Here is a 21,697-nt window from a genome sequence, read left to right as displayed (position 1 = left end):
AAGCCAAAAGATGTTAAAGGCACAACTTGAAATATCAAGGGTTTTCAATATTGAAAGATATTAAAAAAAAATTCTACTTACTCCACATTCTTTGTCCAGTCTGGAGGGTTACTCATGGTCATAAATACACAGTTGGTAAGAATTGTGCACATAATAAGCACATTGAAAAAAGTAGAAAATTGTCAAGGAACATAAAGATTGATAGAAAAACCTTAGCTTCATGCACTACCATGCCTTTACTACCTGAAGGTTAAAGTTTCCATGGTTATTATTTTATACTCATTATTTTTTCATTGTTTTTTCCATTTCTCTTATTCAACAATCTATTTGTAGAGCATCTTTAGCCCAAACCATCAACTAACTTGGGACTACTTATATGCACTTAGATATTTAAAAGATTAAATGCTAAGAAATGAGTTCATTGGTAAATAATTTATCAATATAAGTTTTCTTAGCAACAGACTCAACTAAATAATAGAACTGCAAGTTCGGCATGTAAGTAAACCTTGGCAAAAACTCAACAGAAGTATTCAAGTAATTAATTAAATGTATTATAACGTCATTCTAAGGTTCATACTGGAAAAATGTCTTATAATAAGATCCTTGTTAAATGCTAATACACTGTAATTGCTCATAATATTCTGAATTGTGTGAGAAAGTGGCTGGTGTTAATGCTCATTACTTGATTTTGTGTGTTAATGCTCATTGAGTTTGTAACTAAGGCCAAATTACTTAAGAAGTTCCCTGAGTCTTAACTGGCATATGATATTGTTGAAAGTAAGAAAACAATAACTAACCATTTTACAAGATTGCTATGAGAATCAAATTAGTCAAAATATGTCACATCTCCTACAACTTCATGCACCTGGTACATAGTAGATGCTCAACAATTTGCTTTCCTTACTTCCTTGATAATAGAGAACAGTGCTTGTACAGTCTGTTTCATTCTATCCCACTTTGCCTATGTAGGTATAGCCAGTGCCATTCACTTTGTCTTATTTCGATAAAACAGAAAAAAAAAAAAATTCAGTAGTCAGGTAAGTGAAATGACTTTCATATTTCATATAAAGCACAAAAAAAGATCCATTTTCAATTATATAATACAGCAAACTCTATTAACGTGAATTTTGACGTGAATTGTAAATGTCTCAGGGAGAGACTAAATCCTACTGACATTCCTTCTCACTCTATTCTTATTATTAAATCATCATGTTGCTTACACATCACAAAACATCAACAATATTCCAAATGCAACACATAGGACAGTCAGTAGGCAGTGATATATTAATATAGAAAGAAGTTTCTTTGCAACTGGTTTTATTCAAAGTAATAACTGATTTTTGTTTTTAGTAGCAAAGTTATAAGGCCTTGCTTAATTCTCAGCTTGTTCAAAGGCATCCACATGGATATAACTGAATGATGTGGATCAGCCACGTGAGGGCACCACAATCTAGAGAACACAGAAAACACCATTTCAAAGAAGAAACACAGTCTTCCTTTATTGCTAAAAACAAACAAAAGATAAAATTAAAGATGCCTTACTGTTAGTAGGTAAAACCAGAGACTCCTGTGTGCCTTGCCTGGCCCTGCTGGGGAAACACATAATCCTCTTTGGCAGATGGTCACACCATTCTAAATGCGTCATCACTAACCTGGGGGTCCTCAGCAGCCTTGTATCCCTCTATTGTGCCCACCTTCTACTCCCCACAAAGATAATTTTGAGCATCCTACACTTTACTTTGATCAGCAACCCTCTTCTTGCTTTCCTCTGCATTGCATGCTGAGGGCCTCATCTCTTACTTCACAGAGAGAAAAGATGGCACAGAGCTCCACTTCCCACCCCCAAATTGATAAACCTCTCTACACTGGGATGTATCCTCTCCTCCTTCCAGTTACAGTGTGAAAGTTTTCCATTCCTTTGCCCATACCCTGAACACCTTCTACCTTTCTAGAATATGTCAGCATCCTCTTACTTCTTCCTTCTTTTACCTTTAGTGTCTGCCGCTTCATTGGCCTCTTCCCATCAATACAAACTACTTATGCCCCTCCCATCCTGGGGAAGAAGGAGACCATCCCTGTAATCCACACCCCTCCTCAACTTGCTTCCAGGCCATCCACTCTTCTCCATTTCACAGTCACACTTCTTAAAAGAGCTGTTGATCTTTCTTTTCCATATGTATCTATCACATACTCAGCCTGCCAGCTTTTCTTGCTAAAGATGAAAAACATCTCCATGTTTTGTCACTAAAAAACAAAAGGATGATTTTGAGTTTTTATTTGACATGAAATAAGGTTCATCCCTCCCATTTTCATTAAGTTTTCTTTTTGCTTTCAAGTCCCTAGTTTCTTCATGCCTCAGGGGAAACATTTTTTCTGTATCCCTTGAAAACTGTATTTCCCTTTTTGAAAAAAAAAAAATACAGAATATCTAAGCCATTTTCTCTGTCCTACCATCCTCATTCTAGTAGAGCTCTTCAGAAAACATAGCTTCAGGTACCATCTGCATGCCCACCAAAATGAAATACTTCTTTCTAGGTGACACTTTGTCTCAATTGTCTACATGACAACTGCACATACTCAATTGTCTATATAACAACTGCACTGACATACCTGATTGACACTTCAAAATCATTTAAAAGACTTTCAGGTCTAAAACTGAACTAATAATCTTTTCCTCTAATCCCTTTGCTCTGACTAAATACCTCTAAATACCTTGGATACCTCTGTATCTTAAAAATGTCTCATGATGTAGCCAGGAACCTAGGAATAAACTTGGATTTCTCTCTTTTCTTAAGTCTGCACATCCAACAAAACATTGTCAACTCTGCCTGCTGTCTCCATAGTTAGTCTGCCATTTTCCATCCCCATATAACTGCATGTTCCAGGGTTCATCAAAACTAAAATCAAGTCTAATAGTCCATCTACATTATTGCAGTTTCCTCTACAGTGATCTTTCTGAATTCATATTTGGCTCCTTTTAATCTATTCTGCGCATTGCACCAAAATGACCTTTGGAAACGTAATTTGGATTGTTTTTGTAGCTCTCCACTACTCCTTAGAATGAGGATCAAGTGTCTTAACATAGAGTCAAGATTCTAAGAGTTCTGACCCCTGTACACTGCAGTTTCAACTTCTTTTCTCTTTATTGTACTATCTCCATTCCAATGATTTTGTAATTTGTTTGGAAATGTTATGAGGGTTTCATATGGCCCTTCTCATACCAAGGTCTTGCTATTTCCACTCTCTGGAAATGCTCTCTGCTTCACTCTGGCCAATCCATGTTTTTGTTTTAGTACTGAGATAAAAAAGACATTTTCAGTAGAAAGTTGTTCACAATAATGTCTGTCTTATTAGATCTACCAGTTACATATCCCTGAAGCACCTTAAAATATCCCTTTAATGACAAACCTCACACATATTGTGAATAAAGTTTTCTGCATTTTATAAAAAGGTAGGATACAGAAATAAACATAAGGTGGATATTAACAGTCTCATGAGATTAATGTTACATATGGACTCAACAACAGTTTTATGGTTCTTAAAAATGTTATTTATAGGAGTAGAATTTAATTATATTTAATAAGATAAAATATATTTCAACATTAATTACTAATTGACTAATGATCATTTTTAGAAAGTCATTGATAATAATGTATTATGCTCAAAAACAGTTGTTTTCCACATTGCATTAGAAATTTAAGAGGAAAATAAACACTTCAGTTAAAAATTCTGACACACCCTCAAAACAAATTTGAGTATTTTCCTTCCTTTTAAAATAAAAGAGGAGATAGCTAGAGTCAAGTTTGTACACTTTGGATATCATAAGTATATCTAAATAGAAAGTTTCTAAATCCTTTAATTTTATTAATAATTATTAATTTATTATTACTCATTTCATGAGTCACATACTTTCTCCTGAATTTTGATGAGTGACTGCAAAGCATGGTTTCAGTTAAACACACAAATATTCAAATGCAAAGATACAGGTATGAATTTTAGTATTGGTGATACCACATATTAATATAGAAACTCAACCTCAAGGCACATGTCAAAGGGTTAAAATGAGTAGGAAAATACATAGTCCTATATTATTTTCTAACTCTAAAGCCAAACCATAAACTGGAGTACATTTTTCAAAAGAGCAATGTATCTTGGAAAAAGACTTTCATAAGAGCTTGGATTTATGAACTAAAGGAGGCAGATTAACCTTATAAAATGTCAGGAAAAAAGTTTTTATTTTCTACTAATTTCTCAATACTAGGTATTAGTAAAAGTGTGTTAACCTACTGATGAATACTGACCTTCCAGTTGGAAATGTAAAATTTTTCCTGTATGCACATATGAGGAAAACCTTCATGCTTATGCTGAAAGTGCTTGTGAGCTTTGATGTGGAGCGTGGCAGGCCTGCCCCTCTGTCTGGGAGGTAACACGAACTGTGAGGGTCATAGACATCCCTTAGCAGCCAGGAGGGCTTCAGCAAGCTGCTTAGTTTTGGGGGTCAGTTTTCATATGTAAATGTGACTAACAGTATACTCTTATAGGATATAGTCATTGTCTGCTAAGATCATAATCAACTGGTTTTATTACCACTAATTGTTTGTTTATTGGAAATAAAATGTAGAATTTTTCTGTTATTCTTAAGGAAGGGCAGTGTGCTCCTCTGTTCAAGAACTTTGTAATGATAAATACCATGCAGAGAAGTTGCAGAGGAATTTTTAACATATAACATATAAACTAGATGTAGAGAGAAGATTTATGTGAGAGTTTTTCTAAACTAAAAATGAGGAATTAAGCAGAATAGGTCTCTTTCTAGATATCAGTACATATTTATGAACCAGGAAAATAGTGAATATATATTCACATATATACAGTTAACTCTCAAATTGTTTAATTTTAATATTAGCAAATGCCTATTTACTGGTAGAAAACTAGGGATAACCTTTGAACATTGAAAGCAACAGAAAGGAAAATCACTAAGTTGTAACTTTTCCTGTCCTATAGACTTGTATAGTTCTTTGTATGGAAAATTATTTTTAAAAAATTTTATATGTATCATCTAGGTCTAGTACGTTGGAGCCACTGAACCTTTGAAATGCACAGAGACAGACATCGCAATGCCCCTGGTATATTATATCTAACTGATGAAAAATTAGTTTTCTTCTGTTGAATAAAGAATGCATAGAGCACTGAGCTGGGAGCCAGAGGATCAGGTCTGAAGTTTTAGCCCTACAACTGATGGAAAATGTAGACTTAGAGAGGAACTAAACATCTCTGGGCCTCATCTCTCCTCTGAAGAGTGAGAGGGTTGGGGATGCTCACAATGTCATTTAAAGCTCCCAATTTTGGCACCAAAAGAGCCTTTTCTTTGAAAGAAGAAGCTGAAACTGAGTAGTGATTTGTATAGAATTTTATGTGGAATTCCTTAAGTAACACGAAAGACTTTTGCCAATCTTTACAAAAGTTGCTTCTAGAATTGTTGCTACTACCAACAGGAGCAGTCATATTTACCCTTTGTCAAGTGCTCGTCATGGATCCTAGGTTGAGGTATTGGTCATACATTTTATTATTATTGATTTGTAAATTATGATTATCATTTATAAATGGAAAACTGAGATTAAAAGCAGTAATGCTTGCCAGGTGTGGTGGCACATGTCGGTAATCCCAGTAGCTTGGAAGGCTGAGTCAGGAGGATTGCAAGTTCAAAGACACTCTCAGCAACTTAGTGAGAGCTTGTGTCAAAAAATAAAAAGGAACGGAGATGTGGGTCAGTGGTTAAGCACCCCTGGGTTCTATCCCTGGTAGAAGAAGGAGAAGGAGAAGGAGAAGAAGGAGAATGTTCAACATCACAGAACCGAGAAGTAAATCTCAGAACAAGGATTTGAATGTAGGTTTTCTGATACCCAAACCTATGATTTTCATTTTCTAACCTTTGGTAGACGATAGGCAGTTTGGTATCCATCATGTGATTTAAAGTGTCTCAGGTCTTTTGCAACCTAGTCCAGTGCAGTGATTTTGAAAAAAATGTCCCTATACTGACATCTTCCAAATTTACATCTGCAGCCCAACAATTTCCTGAGTTCCAGATTTGCATATGCACCTCATTCCTCAACTCTTCCACTAAATGTCTAACAGGTGTCTCAAACATAACAAGTTCAAAACCAAGTACTTGATTTTACCCACCAAATTACTCCAACTCCAAAGTTGTCCCAGACTCAGTCAACAATAACTATTTTTTCTTCTTGATCAGACTAAACACTTTGCGTCACCCTTAGCTTCTCTTATTCCATTATCCTCCATATCCAACTGCTCAGAAAATCCTGTCAGCCTTTCTGTAAAGTAAATCTAAAACTGATGACATTTTGACACTCTCATTATCTCTACCAATGTCCACCACATATACCTGTAACCATTTATAATTATTTTTAACTTATTGCCAAGGATGCTGCACTTGAAGTCAGAAAACAAAGGTTTGAATCAAGGGTTTGCATTGTGAGGCATAGAGGACAAAGTCATTGTGAAAATCAGTCACAAACTAGTGTGTTATAAATATTTGTTTACTGGAATCTCTGATCAACTATTCCAGCATCGCCCAATAGACTGATGGATTTGGATTTGTCTGTCTTAGACTGTTAGCCCACCTGCCTTTTCTTTTCTTTTATCTATACTCCAAGATGAGACATCTGAAATATAATAGTTTCATTCAGGCAATTAGAGATTTAAGAGAATCTAAGTGTTTACCTTGGAGGAAATTTGTGGCTACACATCACAAAGCCTCTAGGAGAATAAACACCACAACCTAACATGCCTTAATAGATTTATTTACCTGGTCACTTTCACACTTCAACCTGCATCTCTGCAGAACTCTTACCGACTTTGTCAGAAGGAGACTGAATTCTTTCTTATGGAAAACCCTCAAATTCAAATTGTACCTGGCAATTTAGAGAGCTCCTGGCAGAAACTTTGTTCTCAGTGCCCAGATTTTTCCATCAGAACCTATAGCTGGCAGTGCCATGTACCATGACAGTCTCTGTTCCAAAAGGTCTTAAGTTTGAATTAACGACATCCTAGGAATATTTTTTATGGAGTGAGGATGATAGATTTTATGAGATTTTCAAAGAAATACATGATCTCTCTACAATCATCTTTCAAAAAAAAACTCAATTTTTCATTCATATTGGTCTTTCTTCATTCCATCTCATCATTTGGTAGAGGACAAATTGAATTTTCTGATCCATTCAAATCTGCTTTTTTCCCCATGTTTTGTATCTGATTCTCTAACCTCTGATTTTGTCACTTATTTATTGAATACATATTCTCCCAGTGCCTACCAGATGAACAGGGCTGTGGGTTAAGTCTGAGTTTTCACATAGTTTCACATATACATTATATGTACATAATAATTAAAATAAAAGTATTTAAAAGTATAATGAGTAATTTATAGATAGATTTCTTCATTGCACTTGGGATTTAATAATAGATCATCATTTATAATTCAGGACACCCAAATATAAATCCCAACTTTATATTTCATTTCTAATGGTAACTCAAAGACATTGTTTTCCATAGACAACTGGATTCTCTTATTTATAAAACAAAGATAAAGAAACTTTATTGCTTAAGGTAATACACCATAAATTTTCAACCTAAAACAAATATCAAATGAAAATGTGTTGATGCTTATGCAAAACTGAGAGAGAGGGATGCACTAGAGGCACAAAGAAGGCTTTATGTCCTGCTTCTAAACCTATCATTTGCTTCATGATCAGGCAAGCCTGGAGGTATGTTTTATATCTCTTCCCTTTAGAACTGTGGAAAGTGTCCTATATATGATTTATCCCATGTTCTAAATTTCCTACTCATCTGATTCAAAATATTTTCTGTGCCTGATAGTGGTAGTGAGCTTTTATGCTGTAAGTCTTAAAACTAGGCTCTGTGCTGACCATGTCATGGGATTCCCAAGTCATGGCTCTTAATAAAGAAGACCAAAAATTGCCCTATCTGAGCTACAGTTCTCCTGCCTCACCTCTTTTACTGATACAAACCACTCTTCAGTCCAAGGATTCTTTGTGCTTCCTATCAATGCCCTTGCCCGACATAGCCCCAGTCTTCTAAGCTTTTGCTCCATTGACTTTTCCAGGGCTGCTTGCAGCCAGACAATTTCCCCTGATCTAGAATAAAAAACTTTTATTCCTAACTACTATATTTGACCTCAAGGAGTAAATGCAGTTCTGTCTCTTATCACAGTGTCATCAATCCCATTTCTAGGGAGTAGATACTTCAACAAGAAAAATGAAGAATACAACTAAGATATGTGTATATATATATATATGTGTGTGTGTGTGTGTGTATATATATATATATATACACATATATATGTATGTATGTATGTACATGTATATATATATGTATATATATAGAGAGAGGGGGGAAATTAATGGAATATTTCTGGAAGATAACTTGGAGAAATATCAGAAAGGCTAGTGTACATATAGAGAAATGTTTAACCCTTATTAACTCAAAGCTTTCAAATGCTAAAATAAAAAGCAGAAAGCAGTAGAATTCATATCGAAAGATGCAAAATTGTATAGTTCAGATTATGTACATGTATTTTCCAAATGTAAAAGCAGCAAAGAAAATTAGTGCATGGAAATTATTATATAACACTGTAAAATGTGAAGACAGAAAGGAGAACCTGGTAACATGTTTTAAAAAAAAAAAACCCTGAAGTCTTGATGTCATGAGCAATTCAGAAGGGAGTGAAGGAGAAATGAAGGGAGCAGTGAGTGGGAGGAGAAATACCCAGGTTGAGGAACAAGGCTTTACTTACCTCCGAATCCATTTTGCAACATGCTAGGTGTCAAGTAAGAGGAAAGAAAAAGAAAGAGCATCTAGCATGTAGCCAACCACATATAGTTAGAAAATTCCCAGCTCAATAATTTGGAAAGAAAAAATACCACATTAAGCGACCATTATTAAAAGGATATGAATGTACCAAAATCTTAATAGCTAGTTTTCTAATGGGGTTGAAGGGAGTTAAAATGTACAGGGCTGGGGTGGCACTGAATCGAGAGATTGCTTTCCCTTTATTCAATACTATAAATGTCTGAAAAAGAAGACACACACACATACACACACAAAAATATTTAGAAAATATATTAAGGATATTTTAAGGGAATGGTGAGACCATATTTAAAAATATTGCCCTATAAAATAATGTAGTAGCATAGTAATTGCCAATATGTGACAGGATGATAGAATTTTTCCTTTCTGAGCACTATACACTCTCTTAATTTAATAAGTGGCATGACAATTTAAAGAATGTGCAGAAAATTTGTTGTCAGGGCCATAGGAATTCTTAGCATCTTTATCAAGTTTTAAGACCAACATTTTAAAACTGCATTTAAAATTCACAGGAGGCATAAAAATGGGTTTAGTTACTTCTGGTTTAGATCATTTTCTCACGAGGACTTCAAGGTTTTCCAGCGTGTACTTGACTAAAACTTTTTGGCACTTATAAGTCACTTATTATTATTTCTCTGGAGAGGCACGGAAAGGAAAACATCAATGCTGCGAAATCATAAACGTAAAGAAGACCAAAGTGCCTTGCATAGAACTGGAGATCATAAAAGGGAATTTAGACATTGCTTTTGGAAATATAAAAATATATATTTCAAATATACTCCTACTTGCCACTTTTCACATCGCTCATCACATTGCCAGAGAGCCAGGGTCAATTTGCCCTCAATTTTAGATATAATTAGCATTCATGAAGGTGAATTGGTAATTGCCCTTCCTCAATTTCCCCAATGCCTCTGCAGTTCTCTTCCTGTCCCCAGAATGCAGGTTCACAGGAATGCTTTCCAAAGATTTCTAGGATACTTGGTCCATTACTGGATCAGGCCCACCCAGCATTTTAGAGATACTTTAGACAGACAGGAGGAGATACAACAATCTTTGCCATAATCCATGGGACCAGCCCAGAAATAGGAAACAGGACAATAAAGGCAACTGGACTAGGAACTCACTTTCTTATTGATATAGTAGGGGTCCAAGTCCTCCAGAGGCTCTGACACCATCTCTGGAGGAATGTCTCCGTAAATAAATGGAAGGGATTTCCCTGCTTCCAAGTCACTATTTGGCTTTGGGCCATTTTCATCATCCTCATCCTTGCGCTCTTGTTTGGGTCTCTTAGCTTTCTCTTCTGCAATGCGTTGTTCAATGGCAGCAAGGGATTCCCTGGTAAAGAAGCGGAAGCTGTCAGGTCCTGGCGGTACCAGCACTGACTGTGCCATCTTTTCATCCTGCTCCTTTAATCACTGTTTAGCTCCTTGCATGAGAAAGTGCTACAGAAACAGAGGGGGGAAAAAAAAACCAAGGACCATTAGGTGACTGTGGTAGTTATATGACACTGAGCACTGACATAAAGTATGCAAACCAAAAGCCATAGTACTTTACAAAGGGAGCTGTGTTTAGCATTCAGGGAACCTCATGCATGCATCCATCTGCTTACACAGAGATCTGTCATTCACATTCAGTAGGTGTCTATGAGGTCATCTAATCTTCTACTCCCAAAATGTTTTAAGTGATTATACTACTTTGGGGAAAAATCCCAATTCAGAGCTTGGATATGGAGGATACTGATTTGTGCTTGCTTTTTCACTTGTGTGACTATTTTGGCAGCCATCTTTTTCAACATTCTTTCTGAAAATATGTCAGGTCCAAACAAGAGAGAAAAAAATCACAGAATTGTAGAAATGGGACTGTGTGAGGATCCTGAATGTCCTTCTTCATTTTTTTTTTTCCACTTTTCTTTTGGTCCACTTTATCACCTTTAAGAGTTTATTCAAAATCATTACATCAAGTAAAGAACTCTAAAAATCCTGATGCCAGGCTTTGGAAACACAGGTACACACTGCCTGAAAGCAAGGGAATGGGGAGGAGCAAGAGATGCCCGATTGTGTTTGGAACTGCTAGCAAGCTGCACAGGAAGGGACCCAGATTCTGCCAAACCAGGCAGGAAGTCACGCACCTCAAAGGTCTGTAGCTTGGACCCCCTGGCTTAGCAACCTGGTGCTAGCTAGGGTAGTTCTTTTTTAAATCAACAAATTTCAATACCTTAGGAAATACGGCAGAGACAACCCATTTTTTCCCCCATATAGATCCCATTTTACAAAAATCTAGCATAAAGGTCTGAGTATCCATTTCAGAATTGAGAATTAAAAAAATAACAAGTTGAAAATATCTTTAAAATAAACTCCTACTATAAGGTCTTTGTGATAATATAAATGGAGTTTTACTGGTATTCAAACCATCTTTTAGTAGACTAAAATAGACAACTCGGCAGAGCACAGCAATCATTCCAAATGTAATCTCTGAATCAAAGACAGGAGTTTCTATGCTATTTAAACGATACAACCAAAACCTTGGCTTGTGAATGCCAACTGTACAAAAATCACGTAATCTATTTTCTCATTTTTAAAAGTATAAGTCCATTTTAACTTCAACACTATAGAAATGAGAGTCCCCACTGAAACATAGGAGATGCATTTTCTAAGAGTAAAATATATTAATTCAATTCATTTCTGCAGTATATACCAGAGAAAAGAGGGAAATCTGAACTAATGTAAGCTACTATATAGTTTCCATATATTTCTTTGAAGTTGACCAGAACCTTTCAGCCACCAGCTATCAGACTGCCCTCCCAGTGTCACAGTACCTCCAGAACATCCCTCATTTTCCTCACTCATCGCCAGAGACCCTCATGCCTAGCAATAGGCATAGGCAAGTAGATGGTCCTTGAACACTCAAGGGAGGAAACTCTCATGCCTGGATGCTCCAATAGAAAAGACATGCTAAAACATGCTGCCAGCAGCTTCAAAATGAAAGTGGTCCCCCTGCAGATTTCCCCAAGGATTTTCCTGTAAAGGTAGAGAAGCATTGTAGAGAATAAGCATAAGAATATTAAAACATTACCCCTGAAGAATCTTTTAAACTCAGAGTTTGGGACTGATAAGCTGGAACCAAGAAGACTGCAGCTAAAATTCCATCATGCTTTAAAAAAAAATCTTTAAAAAAAATTTTTTTTTTTTTTTTTTTAAATTCTCCTTCAAAGACCACACCTAACTTCCTGTGAAAGGATTCTGGTAACTGAAGTAAAAACAGGCATTTCCTGTTCAGGGACTACAAAGTGACATTATTATAACTACCACTAGAGGGCTGGGAACTATGAAGTAGAAAACCTCCAGTGCGTACAACTGATGAAGCTTTCAGTGATGTTCGGCAACGGAACCCGAAGCTTCCAGTAATGAAGCTCTCTGATCAGTCACAGACTTAATGTAGAACTAAACATTAAAACTTTGAAAATTTCAGTGATTCATTTTGTTAACTGATAGTGCTTCTGTTCTTTTTTTTTTTTTACAAAGACAGGAAGTCATTCAATCAATATTAATAATTCAAGTTAAATTAAGTAAAAGAAAGCATTCATCATTCAGATTTCTGTATGATGAATGCTTTGGCTATTATTATTATTACTATTATTGTTTTTCCCCATAATAAAGATTACCAAGATGAGTTCTTTTGCTGCCCGATGAGGATTATCTGGGCACTTAAGTTGACTGTCCCAGACCATTTTGGGAAGGAAGGTAAAAGAAGGAATTTCAAATAACAGTGGAAAGTAAAGTTTGTGTGAAAAAAAGTATTAAGATAGTAAATAGTACAACATTTAAAATAAAACCCATATGAAACAACAATTATATTAATGAAATATTACATAGAGTCATATTTAATATTTGCCTCAGTCACAGAGTGAGTCTGAAATCCAACAAAATTCTTTGCTAATTCAACAGAAACACGTCTTTTGTGTCATAAAAATTAACTTTCCTTAGGGGGAAAAATTAAGTTAATGGTACATCAGTCTTATTTTATCTCTGATTTAGGTCATTGTAAAGCAACCAGAAAAAAAAAGAACTCACAGGAAAGTGAGATCCCAAGTGCCAGTCTTTCAATCAATAACAGCTAAGATTTGAGGATTTACTAAGGGCCAGATGCAGGGCTAAGATGTGTGCATGAAGAAATGTCTTCCTTCCTGTAACTATCAAATAAATGCTTTCATGATCCTTATTTTAAAACTGAAGAAAGGAGGTACACTGAGATTAGAGGAAGTATCCTAAAATCATATAAGCAGGATTCAAACTCAAAGTCTGACACTAAAAATCTTCAGTCTTTACTCAGTCTTGAAAAGAAACACTGGCTCATGCAAATAAAACACCAAATAAAGATTAAATAAAAATTAGGCAATGGCATCAATTATAATTAAAAGTTCTAATTATTAAATGGATATATTTGCACATTTTCTAGCTTCATCATTTTCATTAGAAAATGTACTTGTTGGAAAAGAACATGGGAAAGTTTCAGCCAGAAAGAATATTTTATCACTGTAGTAGGTATCTATTTATTATAAGAGAAAGAGAGTACTCAAAGTAGTTGAAGCAAATTAAAAAAAAAGAAAGAAAGAAAAAACAGAATGAAATTTATTGTTCACCTTTTATTGTCTAGGGCTAGCTTTAAGATAGGATGATCCAGGAGGTCAACTGATGTTACCAGCATATAGTTATGCTGTATCCTTGGGCTCTGACTTTCATGGTGTTGGTTTTTGTGGGTAGTGTTGTTTTTGTTGTTGTTATTTTTAGGAAATTCTTCTCTGATTGTGGTAGGATGCTATAGCAAATCCAACCTCCCAACCTCTAAAACTTACCAAAATAAGGGGGAAATAAATACTGAAAAGCAACAAAAATAAAGTGTGCACTCTAGTATCATATCAGACATATTTGCAATGCCTCAATATTTAGTATATACAATTATTGATATCAGGACATACATATTGTATATATACAACCATACACAAATATGTGTATGGGTATGCATGCATGTGTGTGTGTGTGTATGTGTGTGTGTGTGTGTGTTTGTAAATTTTTCCATGTATACCAACAGAGGCCAGGCAAGATATTTGGAAGATCTCTTCTCCAAAGTAAGTTGTCCTAATATAACAAAACACATGTATTTCATGGTAAGCATCAGCTTTACTTATCAAATGAATATTCATGTTTCACTTTGTCAATTTGCTCAACAATAGATCAACTGGTTATACAGAAGATTCTAATTCAAAAACTAAATTAGGGAATAAAACTTATAAGGTAAATTGTCCAATATTATATCTTGAGGGGGAAAATGTTCATAATAATAGTACATAGTATCTATTTTTTTTGTCAAGCACTATTTTGAGTGTTATGAAATCATTTGATCCTTATAATCACCTCATAATTTAGATACTGTGATCATCTCCGTTTAAAATATCAAGAAACTTAGATGCCAAAAAGTTAAATAATTTGCCTAAATTCTCACAATTGGAATTAGTAGAGTCAGAATTTAAGCCCATACTGTCTGGCGATAAAATCCATGTTCCTTAAAATTATACATTGCTTAAGATTTTCTTCCAGAATCATTCACTATCAGAAACTTACCAAGATATACATAGTTTCTTTGATATTATGTTAATTGTAAGGACATCCCTTCATTTCCATTGATTCTAACTTGTGAGCTTGCCTTTGAACGTTTAAAAGGGTGAACATAAAATGTTTTGTCAGTACAGCCAAGACACGAAATGAGCAAAACCTGAATGTTTTCCCGTATCAATGAGACTTATGTGTAATGTAGATTTGAAATAAGAATCATGCTTTCTTTATTAATTTCCTAGAATTAGGTTTTTGAAATCCAAGCACATTAATTTTTCTTTTTCTCTGACCCTTCTTAACTGATATTTTGTATTTCATATGACATATATTACCTAAAGAATTTTAACTACATTCATTTATATTACTTTTCAGATACAAGACTTTATTAAAAATTTTAAGGTTAAATCTTATCTTTGGGGATTAATAAAGGGAAAGACAATATAATTCAAAGTAGTAAGAAGAGGAAAAAAATATTAAAAGTTGGATTTCTAAATTCTGATAACATTTTATAATGTTTCCCTTTCAATGATTTCTCTTCTTTAGTTTTTTCATTTACCAAAAAGTAACATTAATTTTCTAAATTAAAATGTAAAAAAATGTTAAGCCATATACACTTAATGATATGTGCAAGACAAAATAGTTACAGTTATATGAAGGATAAGGAAGAAAACAGAATCTGTAGTAATGATTACTATGTAACTTTAATTTCTCTTCATAAAGATTGATACTTATGGGCTGGGGACATAGTTCAGTGGTAGAACTTTTGTCTATCAGACAGGAGGCAGTAGGTATAATCTCCAGCACTGAGGGGAAAAAAAAATTGACATTTATATAGTAAGTAAAGGTAAACTTATACTAAAGAAATGATGACATTAAATCTCATAGCAAAGGATGTAATCAGATAGTAATTTATATTATAATTCATGATTATGGACATGTGTTCAAAATTTTAGAGTTTTTTTTTTTTTTTTTTTTTTAATACCCAAGAGTTAACAAAGCTAAGACAGAAATATCTTTTTTTTGGTAGTAACTTTTTAGTCTTGTTTTACAATTGTAACTTTTCATTTTTTCAGTAAAGTATTATGAACACAAACTAAAAACAGATTTGCTAAATATTATTTGAAGATTTCCATACTCTCTGATTTCTTATTCCAAATGTTTGAATCTATCTGCTCATGGACTATTCCCTGCTATGTTTTTGTATATACTTTTCTATTTTGCCTGATTCCATCAGATCATTTCTATAGCTAACCATTTCCATAAAGGGGAGAAAGTTCTGAACAATCAGACTTACATGTTTTTCTGCTATATATTAAGAACAGAGAACAATAGAATATGAAAGGTTAAAGCTCAGTATGTGCTGGTCAGAAAAACCATTATTCTTTCCTTTATATGCTAGGTTTAGTTCCAATATGAAACAAACTTAATTTTTAATATTCATTTTCATATTATGTGCATTGAGTAATAATATACATATTGTTACCAGTGATTGAATCCAGGGACATTTTACCACTGAACTACATACATCCTCAGGCCTTTTAATCTTTTTATTTTGAGATAGTCTCACTAAGTTGCTGAGGCTAGCCTCAAACTTGATATCCTCCTGCTTCAGCCTCCTGAGCTAGGATTACAAGGCATGTACCACTGCTCCCAGCAAACAATATTCTTTATAAAAGTGTAGGTAGTCCTCGAAATGATTATATCTCAGGACATATTTTGTTTTTCTTTAACAAGGAATACATACCTACTTTATCATGATGATCTATAGGAAATATAATTCAATTTGCAAATAGTCACTTTATGTACAACTTTCCTTGGAAAAATAAGTTAAATGTATAAAAGGAGGCATACCTGTATCTTTACACAAGCATTTTAACTAAATTAACTAATTTGCTTACTTTTGAAACTTGGCTCCAATACATTTCCAAGTCCTTTTTAAATCTTCAGATTATTAAATGTGTGTTAATAGATTTCCATGAATTATTTGAACTTCTCTAGGTGCCTCATCTGCAGTAAGGCCACCTTAAAACTAATGATGTGTTAGTTTTTGATGGATGGAATATTCTAGGATCATATAATTCCACTTCTGGATCTTCATAATTGGATAAATGAAGAAAATTTCCTGAGGTATGGTTCTTCCATGAAGGCGGACTCTTCTGTTTGTTGCACATGCCTGAATATTTCCAGGTCAGTGTTTTTCCTTTCCTTTTATGCAGGAATTCTACCTAGAAAATTTTCTCTCAGCTCTCTTCCTCTTCACTGGGGGAATTTTCCCCATATTGAAACAGGTAGGCAGAGCTAGGGGCAGAGGTCTTTGAAATGAAAACTGATGCTCAAAAAATAGCTTCATTACAAAACTTACCAGACTCAAAAAGTTATGCATTCGTGTGCGCACGCGTGTGTGTGTGTGTGTGTGTGTGTGTGTGTGTGTGTGTGTGAGAGAGAGAGAGAGAGAGAGAGAGAGAGAATGAGATCATAAGAGAACTTGGTTTTGTTTTATTTGTATCATGTTTCTCCTAATAACCTTGCTTTTGTGGTGCTAGTTTGTCCTCTGTTGGAAAATAGAAATTCCCTCCTTAATGTCTTTGCATGGACTATACTGAGCATACTGGTCCCAGGCATGGAGGAGGAACTGGTACATTAGCAAGGAACTAATACATCAACCTGACTTATGACTCTCTTGAATGAGGAGTCCTTAATTCTGACAACTTCATCTTAGTCTTTTCTGACCTTGCTTTCTCTACCCCTTTTTTCAGGTTTACCTTATTCTTCTTGCTTCCTAATGATAAGTGCCATTCAAAATTTTCTCAGAAATATTATATACCCTCTGCTCAAACACATTTAAAAATAACTTGGGAGTACAGCTTACACCTGTATGATGATGCTCTCCATGTAGATCCTTAGTCCAGAATGTTCATTCAAGATCCCATTATGTACAGACAATTTTCCTTGGTGATCTGTTCTTGGAGCCTCAAATGAAAATTTTCAAAATTGAGATTATCTTCCTATAAATTGGTGCCACTTCTTAAATATTTAATTTCCTTCACAGGTACCAATTTCTTCTATTTTCCTAAATTAGAAATGCTTTTGTTTCCCTCTTCTTTATTATCTCTGTCATCAAGTCTTTATATTTACCCTTAGAAAATACCTCTAAGATTTGCTTTTACTACTGTGCCTTTATTACCAACCATGTATTTCATGTGCAGATACATGATAGGACACTTCATTCATTCATTCAAAAAATGTTGGCCAGTTCCTCATAGGAAAACCTAAGGGTCATCCTTGATTCCTTTATTTCACTCTCATACACTCCATAATATCAATTAGCAAATTCTTTTTATTCTATATCAAAATATATATCAAATCCAACCATTTCTCACTTTGTTTATTTCTAGAACCCTGGTTCAAATCACCACGATCTTTCAATTAGCATTCTGCTATTGCCAAGGCCCACAAACATAATTTATTAAATAGAATACAAAATGAAAATGTGGGGCCCCTTGTTCAAGTGGCAGGAAAGAGAAGGCATTACAAGGTAACAAAACATACTTTATTTTTTGCTTAAATGGCCACTCTCCTGAGCTGATGGGTTTTATTTGCTGTTCAATATGGCATTCCATTGAGCAGGGAGATAAAGGGCAAGCATACCCACCCCCAGCTGCCTGGTTGCCCTTGCCACCACCAGATGCTGAACTGAAGCAACCTGACCCCAGGCAAAGTGAGGGAAGTCAATCTACCCTTCCCATGAGCCTGCAGCTCCAACAGATGTTCAAGGAATGAACCCAAGAGATTAAATCCTCTGCACCTGAACATACTTGGGTTTGGAGCAGATGAGAGACTGTGTCTCACTTGCCTTGACTCTGCCAGCCCAGAGTGTGTGTTTCTGATTCCAACTTGACCTGTATTTGTGCTTCAAACCCCAACAAGAACAGTGGAAGAACACAGTCTTCTCCTTACCATAACTATGTTGAGGGTGGTAGTCATTGAGAAGATGCGAGAAGGGGAGGCTGGGCAGCCTGGGATACCAGGGTGAGGAGCACAGATAGTATTGAAAGTGCTCCCAGCAGGGAGGCAGGATGCAGAATTAGAAACAAGACTCAGAATGTGCTTCAGATTCATGGATTTTATTACAAAATCCAAATTCAAGATAAATAAAATATCAAGCTGGTGAGTGTGGAGCACTAGACCCCACATGTGGGACTCTTTTGAACATGGAGCCCTTTGTGATTCCCCAAGAAACCTGCTTTGGTAATTATCTCTGGCCTTCTCTCCCTTTCTGCTTTATTCTTGGTCTCCTCAATGTAGTAGCCAGATTTATTTCAGTAGTCAGATTTTTTTAAAATGCAAGACGATTGAGTCACTACTCTGTTGAAAGCTCTGCAGTGATGCAGTGACTCTCCATCTTACTTGGAGGAGAAAGTCAAATTCCATACAGCAGTTTTTGTTGGTGTATAAAATCTGCCCATCCCCCTCAATCCCTTCTTCCATGTATTTTCCTACTTTCCCACATGGTCATTCCTTTTCAAGCACTTTAGGCACAACCTCAGATCATGACTTTGCATTTACTCCTCTCTCTGCCTGAAATGCTTTCCCCACAGATATTTCCATAGCTCATTGCCTTGGCATTTCCTAGTCCTTGCTGGAATGTTACCTCAGTGATGAAGCTCTCTCCAATCACACTGTATAAAGTTGCAAACCATCCCCAACAAATGCACTTGTGCACACATCCACACACATCCACATCTTCTTCCTTATTTTTCTCTATAGCTTCAACTGCTCATAACCTACATTTTTAACTGAATTATTTATGTTGTTTATCTCTCTCTTCCTATTGCAATGTAAATTACACATCTTAGGTCAGGTTCTCCAGAGCAGACATGAAATGAGTTAAGAAAATGCTCCTAAGATCAGCTAGTAAAGGAATGGGAGAATGTGCTTGTCTGGATGGGGAAGAAGCCAAGCAAAGGTAAATTTCCAACAAAACCCTGTTAGAAGGTCATTTTTTCCTGATTCTATAAGATAATTTTGGCATATAATTTATGTCTTTTGATTTGTCCCTATTTGAGGCAAGATATCTGGACTTTCATAAGACTAATAAGCAGTCACTGGCTAGATGTGGATGAGAAATACAAACTCCTAGACACTGTAGGCTTTGTGCTGAAGTGGGAACAAAGATTCAAATAACCAGAAGGCAGTCCTCCAAAGAGAGAGACTGCTACAGATTCTTAGAAGTAGAAAGCACTTCAGAGCAGCACAAAAACAATAGAAGGGACCAAGGAAATCTAGTTTGGGTAAAGCAACATGAAATCCCACCATACTAAACAAAAGCAAGAAATCTTATTTTTCAATTTTATTTTTGCTTCCATATCTCTAGTGCTCAGGATCTCTGGCATACAGTAAAGAGTGAATACATAGATAAGTAATTGTAATAATGCCTTCTTTGTTCCAGGAACTGTAAAAGTCTGGATACATAGTAGACACAGATGGAAAACTTTCCACCACACCAAATCCATCTTCCTCTTTCTTTTAAAGGCATCATCTCCTTTATTTACACCTATCTCTTCCTCCTCCTTGTACTCCCCTCCAACAAGTCTTGTCAATTGTGCCTGTGAAATTATTTATATCTCTCTCTTTCCTTCTCTGTCCATTGCCAACATCTGGTTCACCCTTATTATCAATGAGTTTATACTACTGTAAACAGTGCATGTCCATTCTTCAGTTTGTTTTTTATCTATTCGTTATAGTTTATATGTGAGGTATCCTCCAAAAGCGCACATGTAAGACAAAGGAAGAAAGTTTAGAGGTGAAATGACTGGGTTATGAAAGCCTTAACCCAATCAGTGGATAGGGATTAACTGGTTGATAACTGTAGGCAGGTAGGTTGTGGCTGTGAAGGTGGGTAGTTGGGGGTCTTCCTTTGGGGTATGTATTTCGTCCATGGTGAGCAAGAGGCTCTCTCTACCTCCTTCCTGGTGACCATGTCCCGAGCTGCTTTCCTCCACCTCACTCTTCTGCCATGATGCTCTGCACCTCAGGCCCTGAGGAATGAAGTTGGTCACATATGGACTGAGACCTCTGAAACCATGAACTCCAGAATAAACTTTTCCCTCTCTAAAATTGTTCCCGTTAGGTCCTTTGGGCACAGCAGTGAAAAAGCTAACTAAAACACCATTCATTTTATGTATAATGACTAGTATAATATTGAAGTCTAATTTAAAAATTCCAATTTAAAAGGGAATCTCATGAAAATAGAAGGGAGACTAATAGAGTAGAGAAGGGGATTGAGATGGGTGGAAGAGGAGAGGGCATGGGTAAATACTGGGGAATGAAATCTAACAAATTATGTTAAGTCCTTGTACACTTATTCCATGATGAATCCTATTCATATACATAATTAAATAATAAGAATAATAATAGAAGGGAGATCAGTAGAGGAGAGCAAGCAGGTAAGGTGGAGGGAAAAGGGGAGAGAAAGGGGAGGTACCGGGGAATGAGATGGATCAAATTACGCTATGTGCATATATGAATATGGTGTGATGAATTCTACTCTTATGTATGATTATAATGTATCAATAAAATAAATAAAATATAAAGATTAATAAAATTTCAAATTTATTATCATTTTGTGCTCTGATCTTAGCTTTCTTTTATATCCTTTATATTTCATTGATGATATTCAACTAAAAATGAACTCTTTTCTGTTGCTAGCCTCTCAGCTATCTCAATCTTGTGTTATCGTTCAAACAACTTCTTCCATTTAAAATGAAATGAAATGTATTCCCTGCCCAACCAAACGAGTCAAAATTAACTCATCAGAATGAACTCACATAGCACTTCCTCTAAGAAGCCTCTCTTCATCTTAAGCTCTCTCCTTTCTGAAATTTGAGATATTGGAAAGAATACAGGCTTTGAATCAAAAGATTTGAATTAAAGTCTAGCCCTGCCATTTACTAACTCAGCAAGTTTGACCTTGGGTAAGTCTCTGGTGAGACTGAGTTTTCTCATCAGTAAGAAATGAAGGTTCACTGAGTTTTTTTAGGTAAATTTGTAAATGCTACTATGCTTGGCATGTACCATATGCTTAATGAATGCTAAGAACTGTGACGGTGCTGAATCTTACTTAATCTCTTCTTTTATTTCATCTTCCTTATCATATCCCATCTTTCTTTATGGTTTCCAGAGTACCC

At 35.5% G+C, this 21,697-nt stretch overlaps 1 protein-coding gene across 2 annotated transcripts in view; it reads right to left on the bottom strand.

Moving 5' to 3' along the window:
• The window catches only part of LOC124979573 (sodium channel protein type 2 subunit alpha), a 139,348-nt gene that overhangs the window by 78,555 nt on the left and 39,096 nt on the right, over window positions 1-21,697 (bottom strand). For both annotated transcript variants that reach the window (XM_047543928.1, XM_047543927.1), the window contains 3 exons: window positions 10,026-10,343; window positions 8,985-9,103; window positions 82-171 (listed from right to left, as the gene is read on the bottom strand). In XM_047543928.1, coding sequence (XP_047399884.1) covers window positions 82-171; window positions 8,985-9,103; window positions 10,026-10,292 — 476 coding nt within the window. In that variant the 5' untranslated portion in view covers window positions 10,293-10,343. The remainder of the gene's footprint in view (window positions 1-81; window positions 172-8,984; window positions 9,104-10,025; window positions 10,344-21,697) is intronic.

This window comes from Sciurus carolinensis, chromosome 3, assembly GCF_902686445.1.
Source record: "Sciurus carolinensis chromosome 3, mSciCar1.2, whole genome shotgun sequence".
NCBI lineage: Eukaryota > Metazoa > Chordata > Mammalia > Rodentia > Sciuridae > Sciurus > Sciurus carolinensis.
Note: the sequence above shows the minus strand (reverse complement) of the source record. Positions and strands in the feature narration are given on the sequence as shown.